The sequence below is a fragment of the Lepidochelys olivacea genome (genome assembly GCF_965140295.1).
Source record: "Lepidochelys olivacea isolate rLepOli2 genome assembly, chromosome: 8".
NCBI lineage: Eukaryota > Metazoa > Chordata > Testudines > Cheloniidae > Lepidochelys > Lepidochelys olivacea.
In genome coordinates, this window is record NC_140418.1 from 75,155,001 (window position 1) to 75,162,677 (window position 7,677).

The window sequence follows — 7,677 nt, forward strand, 5'->3', positions numbered from 1 at the left end:
CAGCTCTCAGGAGGGGGATACTAGACAGAGGGTCTGAACCCTGAGCATGTGCCTAGGAACCCCAAAACAGAGCCTTGCCTCTGTTGAGACTCTGGAGGCTTAAAACACCTGAGGATTCAGCAGTTGATCACCTCACAGCAGTCTGGCAAGTGTCCAGCTTGGCATGACCTTTGAAAATCTGTAAATAGGACCTTTGTGCAAATATTCATTAATATTACATCTCATTATTCTTTAGTAATAAAAATACTGGTCCAATTAAAGACATACCTTTTCTGAATCCTGAACATTAGATCCCATTCTTTTGGTCCATGCAAGGCAGCTGACAAAAGCAAAAAACTATTCCGATGAATGTTTATGAACTTCTCAGTTCTGTCTAAAAACTGTTCTCCTCCTGTCTTAAACACGTCTTGTGTGTCTGCCAATAGAAATGCAATGCCTAGAGAAGAAATTGATTACAATGTAAGCTCAGTTTGTTACTTCAAGCTAGTAATGAGGTCTAGCCTTCTAACTACTAATAGGTCATCAATAAGCAGAACTCCCAACTCAAGCATTACTTTAGAAGGCAAAGGAATATAAAATGTGAGTCAATTCGCATACCTTGGCAGTAATGTGCAAGCCAATGGGGATGGCCAGAAAGAAATAATGTCACAAATTGAAAGACAGCAGCTGCAGTCACCAGCTTAAGATTTGGTCATTGAAAATCTACAACTTAAAACCAAATTACAAGTTTTCTACTTAAATGTTATTTCCATATTAACATGTGGATGGGAAATCTTGAAATCCACAAAAGATACAGACAAATTCTAGGTATTAAATGGAATGAAGTTATAACAATTGCCAAGATTTGTCAGACCTCAACAAACCTTTATCTCTAAAATTATGCAGAAAAGAAGCTAGACATATGTGGGGAACAGCTTAAGAACAAAGACAGAGCATCTGCAATGGCAGATGTGCCATTGGGCGCCTAAAGGAACATGCAAAACTGAACATGCCAACTGAAAGAATCCCTTTGTTGAACCATCCTCAGACAGGGAAACTTCTGAGACTTTTTAGCAACATAGAGGACCTGCAAAGAGCAGCTCAGGTTAGACAGGTGCATTGGAAACTTATTCATGCCTTATGCAATGTTGATAGCACAGAAAGGGTTCAGATTCCGAATAAGCAGAACTATTTTGTCTAAGTGTCACTTTAGTTGTTTAAAGAAAAGGAGTACTTGTGGCACCTTAGAGACTAACCAATTTATTTGAGTTGTTTAAAGTGCTGTTTTACTCTGAAAAGCAACGGTAGAAATAGTAATATGGGGTTTCACGTTTGTTGCCTCAGTGATTTCCCTGGTCAAATCGGTCAAATTTTACAGAGACACATTTTTTTTGTAACTGCCAGCTCAGAAAGTTTGACTTGGAAGATTAAGGTGAAGCTGGTTTTCTTTTCACACATTGTCTCCCGTAGTAAAGGTTTGTGCAGTGATATTGTCTCAGCTAGATTCACTCAGGTGTGACTGGGATTCAGTAAATTGTTTGATTAATGCACAGAACGAATAGAATCCAACTTAGTCACTCTTAGATGAATGGCTTCAGTAAAGCTAACGATTAAATAACAGCAGATTTTTTTTTAAATCACAAAAGTCATTAGGTACACATAAGGAGCTGTTCCGTCAAGTAAGATGACATTTTATATGATCACTTTTCAGAGTACAACTGCACTTTAATGCAATAACTAGTATCTGATTTCTAACCACAGCCCCTCTTCTCCTCACTTCCACTCTTCTCTGATGTTGGCCTCTTGAAAAAGAAAATACCATCGCACTTTCACATCCACCATTCTAAACTATATGACATTTCTGCAATGTAGCTTTTGTACAGTTTCTTAGGTCTACTCTGTGCTACTGCAAGAGGATCTGATCCTATACCCCGTTAGAATTTCTGGTGAGTTCTTTAAGAAATATGTGCTGCAATTCAATTTATTGTACCGGAAAGAGAAAAAATCATGGCTCCATTTTCCACTGAATCTGAATATCGAACTCTGTGGTGTTGACTCTGTAGAGATGCTGAAACTTCATGACTCTAAATAAATGTAAAAAATGTATTTTAAAACGTGCTTGCAATCATATCAACTGGACTCTTAAAACAGAGTCTGACTGTTAAAAGGTCTTTAGTACCTTAGTTTAGAAAATATTTTTACTCCAGTAGCAGTAATGATTTTAAACATTTTAACTGAACTTTTGCATAATTGATGAGAATATGAAATATTTTCATAGCTGCAATAATGATTTAGATGTGAAATAATGGGGTGACAATCCTCTAATTTTTTACCTCTTCCATTATAACCAGACTGTCTACATTCATTTTGTCACAGGAAACACTTGCATAATAAACAAGGAAACTTCACAAACAACGTTTTACAGTCAAATCTTTGTTTTTAAAAAATGATGCATAGAAGGAAGATTTTCAGACAGTAGAAATGTACACACTAGATGTTTGCCTGCAATTAAGTAGGCTGGTTTGAATGAATCAATATGGATGTCAGCATTTTAGTTGAAGGACAGATAGATCAGAAAAGACTGCTCTGGACAACATCCCTACCACGGGAGCTTCATGGCAGAATACAAAATGCTTAGGAAAGCAAGATGACAACACTATGTAACAATGTCATCTGAAGAATGGGGTGGACTTGTGCATATTTTTCAACCTGCAGGTTGAATTTTCTAGTGGTCTAGAAAAAAAAATCTCAAACAATCGCACACATTGTGGACTGTGACTTTAACATGCTCAAATCAGACTTCAGTCTCCTCAAGAGTCCGAATTTAAACCAAAAATTGTGCACCCATATTTGAATCTCCTAACTTATTACTGTAATTTATCCAAAGTATTAATACTGTATGATGGAAGAGATAAAGTCTTCAGAGGGGAATCTAGAAGACTACAATATCCTTGCTGGAATGACTTACATTGATCAGCTGAAAAAAAATATCCATATAGTAGTATCAGTGCAACAAGAAAGACGAGGGTTAGGAAAACATTTAACTCACAACAGCAGGTGGCAGGAATACTAAACTGGTACCAAACACGAAGGGAAAGAGCAGAATAAGAAAAAACATGAAGAAAAAGGTAGGTCTACAGTAGCAACAGGTTTACCAGATAAGTGACACACATTTTCCTGTATCTATTACATACTTTAGCATTGCATAAAATAAAATAAAATCTTGGAAATACTTGACAGTTCAATGTTAGTTGACCAGAGGTGCCAATTTTCTAATGTGTCGGGGGGTGCTCCACCCGTTCCCCTAAGGCCCCACCCCTTCCCCGACTCCTCCTACCCTCACTCTGCCCCTGTTCCACCCCTGCCACGCTTTCTTCTCACTTTGTTGTGCCCCCTCCCCCATGCATGCCCTGCCCTCACTTCTCCCTAGGGTGACCAGATAGCAAGTGTGAAAAATCGGGACAAAGTGTGGGGGATAATAGGCACCTATATCAGAAAAAGCCCTGAATATTGGGACTGTCCCTATAAAATCTGGACATCTGGTCACCCTACTTCTCCCCCTCCCCTTCCAGCACTTCCTGTGGAACAACTGATCACGGCAGGCGGGAGGCACTGATTGGCATGGCTGCCGGAGGGTGGGAGGTGCTGGGGGGAGGGGAAGGAGCTGATCGGGGGGCTGCTGGTGAGTGGGTGCTCCAGCCTCAGAGCATCCCCAAAGCCAGTGCCTATGCAGTTCACCAATAATTGGTATACAGTACCTGGAGAGCTGAACTCATGATAACAGTTGTGATCCATCTTGCCTTTTCCTGCCCACCACTTTCTGCCATTGTCACAGGGGTCATTAATACTTCTTCAGTGAAATATCTGGTAAAACTTTCTCTCTCTCTAGTTTTCTTTAAGCTTTTTGGAGAGAACAGAAATGTCAGCCACCAACTGAAGAGAACACAACTGTAATAAAGGACACACATTAATGGTGCTTGGTCAAGGCACCAGGGGTGCCTAAAGACCCCAACTGAAATCAGGGCCACAGTGTCTGCGTATTTTGCAAACACGGGGTAAGAGAGAGTTGCTGCTCTGAAGTGTTTACACTGTAAATCCACAAGGCAGACCATGGGTGGAAGAAAGAGCTACAAGCAGATTATTGGGAGCTGAAGCACAGAGAGATCAGCTGACTTGCCCAAGGTCATGTACAAAGTTTGTGGCAGGGCCACTTGCCCAAAGATTTCACAATCCAAAATCTATTGTGTTAGCTTTGAACTAATAATTTAAAAAAAAAATCAGTTTGTTCATACTAGTGTATTACTGTTTTGGAGAAATGTTCTTATAAGTCATATAAATATTCTGTATCTGCCCAAGTGTGGTGGTTAATAAACACTGTAAATATTGTTCCCAAAGGAATCTGTTGCATCTATGACCGTTTTGTTATAACTGTCCTACCATTCAAATAGCTGAGGTGAGAAGGACTAAAGAGAACTCTGCTTTGGAACATGTCAGCAGTGTTTCTAACAATCCAATTTCCTCCCAAAACCTATGGAGAGGTTCAGTGACTTGGCAAAAGTCCCAGTGAATTGCTGGCAGAGCGTGGCTTAGAATTTAGGATTTCCTGATGTTTTATAAAATAAATTACACATCAGGGAGTGTAGCAGGGCTAAGTGTGCTTCCTTCACATGACAACAGGGAGTGAGACCATCATGAAATGATTCAGTGGATACATTTTTCAAAAGTGCCTACATTATTTAGGAACCTAAATCCCATTTTCAAAAGGCAGTTTTGCAATTTTGGGCCATTTTCACATAGGTGGTTTTGAAAGTGTTATCTCAGATCTCCTCCATGGCACAGCGCAGGTCATTAAGCTTCTGAGCTGACCCACAGCCCTTCTCCTTGTTGTTCGCATTTGTATTTTTGAAAGGTATGTCTAGGTCTGACACATTTAATAGACCATGCCTTCTTCACCCTGGGTAACTTTACTGGGAGGAGGCTGAGGGGCCTAGGCAGCTGCATCAGGAAGCCCTGAATCCTCCAGCCTAGCTCTGCCATCGATCTGCTGTGACACTTTTGCCAGTCACTGAACCGCTCTGTGCCTCAGCTCCCACCTGTGAAAAGGGGATGAGGCTGTTGCTCTACCTTACAGGAGGGTTGTGAGGCCTGCTTTGTAAAGCTGTGGGTAAGCTCAGCCCAGTCCCATGTGAGGACTGGAATCAGGCTCCCTTTGGGGATGTTTCTACCTTTCCCAGTTAGAGGCCACCCTCAGGTCTGCTGTTTTAAAGAACATGACAAGGCGCAGACCTCAGACCCTTGTGAGGCCTCCTAGCCACCCCTCCCCCCAACACCTTGCTTGTCGGACGGCACTCGGAAGGCGGGACTTGGGTGTCTAAGGCAGCGTGAGATTGGCTGGCACTCCATGTGCAGAGGCGTCAGCTGAGTCGGTGCAGCGGTGCAGCACTGCCACACTGCTGTGGGCCCACTGTCTGAGCAAAAGCCAGCTCGGGGCTCTGCCAAGGGGAGGCAGAGGAAGAAAGGGATTAACTGGAATTCTGAGCCTTCTAGCTCTTCAGGTTACGACCTAACTAATTCTGCCCTTTTGAAAGGCCCGGCTTCATGGCTACTACTGAAGCAAGTGGAAATGTAGCAGGCAGAATTTGGGCCTGTGTCTGAGGGCTCCTCCCTCCTTTTGGTACCACAGCCACTGGCACCTGGACCAAGTCCTGGAGTAACTTGAGACTTTCCTCTCGGGTGACGTGCCCCAATTCAAACCCAACGTCTCTCTGTGATTCAGGAAGTTCAAAAGAAAAAGCAAAGAAACTGCAATTATCTTATCACCAGGAAGATAATCTCTGCCTCTATGTGAAACGGGAAAATGGTGGAGCTCAAGAACACAACTGTTTCTCTACACTCTGTCTGGACTCCACTCCTCTCTCTTCTGTTCAACATTGTTTTCTGATTGAGGGACCTGTGTCCCTGGGCGAGTCACCACTGGAAATCCTGAGACTTTGGAAGCCACCCTAATAATTTCTCTATAAACCCAAGTTTCAGTCTGAAAGCCTGTGGCCATACAGGTGTGAATACATGAGCTGCTTGAGAGATACAAAGAATTGCTGATTGCAGGCAGAGATATAGGGGAGCCCTCAAAAATACAAAGCAGTAAAATGACAAAATGATGAAATTCAAAAATAATTTAAATTTTCTCCAGATCAGGGAAAACAAAGAAAAGAATAACAACCAACCCGTGCTGTTACTGCGGTGATGGAATGTTCCAAATATTTTCTCTCTCTATGGGCCTTTAATATTAAAGCATGAGGCAGCATCTTGTCTGGAGAGAGAAGCAGTCTGAGAATGTTGGTACATTCTTTTTTCTGACTATAGGATGCATATCAGCGCTTTGCAGAGGGAGGAGCCGGAGGCCAATAAAAGTAGGTACTACAAACAAGTATTGTTGGGCCCAGCCCCTGCATTTGGATAATAAATGAATGTGTACACTCATTTGTGTAAAGACACCAGTACATTTTTACTGCAACATGGACTGCTCAGACTCTGTGCAGAATAATTTCAAATTAATGAAAGGTGAAGTGCACATTAAAAAAAATAATTAAATAACGTTTATAGCTCTGCGCTGAATAGGCCGGATGAGTTAACCTAGCAAAGAGAGGCATTCAACACCTTAGCCATTTCTCCCCTTCTATTCCTGGCAAATAAGCAGTCATCTTCGAGTGCCTGCTTCTTTCTGTTCAGTCAGATGTACAAGCTAATGTTGAAGGGGGGCGGGAGCCTGCAGTCTGCCTTAGGGAGTAAGTCAAGTCCATATTTTTTAATACTGAAGATTTTTTTAAAATATTTTAAATACTTTATATTCTACAGGGAGTAAAATAAGGGAGAAAAACATTAGACTTCCTACCTCTGTGTATGTAGGTAGGCTTCAGTGCTCTTTTGGCTGGGTGTGATGGTACTAATAGAATGCTGGGCAATTTCTTGTGACACATGCATGGAAATTTTACACAGAGCCTGCATGTCTTTTCCCATCTAAATATATATCTTAAGTTGTTTTATGGAATAATGAAGGTAACTTTGACACAGATTGAGAATCTAGCTGGTTGTTTATACATTGACATAGTGCTGGTTTAGACTTCATGTGTGTGTGCACTTGTTCTGAAGTTAGTATAAATCTAAATAAAAGGCACCATTTAATTCAAGTACTGGTGCTATATTTAGGGTGCATAGCAGTGATTTTTTTTGTTGAAGTGAATCTGCCAAATTTGTAACAAGAGCTACCCCTGAACTCAGAGATTTTGGAACTTGTCTAAACACAGATGTACATTATAAGTTATCACCTTTTGAGGATGGAGAATCCCAACAGATCACAAGGTACAAATGTTAGCAGGTAAGTAGAGGAATAAAGATTAGCTGCTTACTTGTATCTTCCTTTGTTTGTGGAATATTGCTGGGAATGTTTGGTATGTTATTTATTTCTCTTTGAATGTTGAAAATTATAAGTTTTGTTCTGGGTAGTTTTAGGCTCTCTTGAAGCCAGCAGGTGCCAGGGTCTGGCTTTGTACACAACAACGAAGTGTTTTTCCCTGAGATCCTAACATTTTATTACTGTGGTAGAGGGTCTGGCTGTACTAAAATTATATCTAAAGTATACCGAAGCTGCAAGACACAGTACGATCACAATGCCCTATGAGAGAGAGCAAGGTGCTGCAG

The 7,677-nt window shown here is 41.3% G+C and overlaps 1 protein-coding gene across 1 annotated transcript in view; it reads right to left on the reverse strand.

The window, feature by feature from the left end:
• The window catches only part of LOC311524952 (protein SPO16 homolog), a gene marked incomplete at its 5' end in the record, with an annotated part of 8,933 nt that extends 5,127 nt beyond the window's left edge, over nucleotides 1-3,806 (reverse strand). The window contains 3 exons of the mRNA XM_084636624.1: nucleotides 268-436; nucleotides 1,970-2,063; nucleotides 3,738-3,806. Of these exons, the coding sequence (XP_084492750.1) occupies nucleotides 268-436; nucleotides 1,970-2,063; nucleotides 3,738-3,806 (332 nt within the window). The remainder of the gene's footprint in view (nucleotides 1-267; nucleotides 437-1,969; nucleotides 2,064-3,737) is intronic.
• Nucleotides 3,807-7,677: the final 3,871 nt, after the last annotated feature.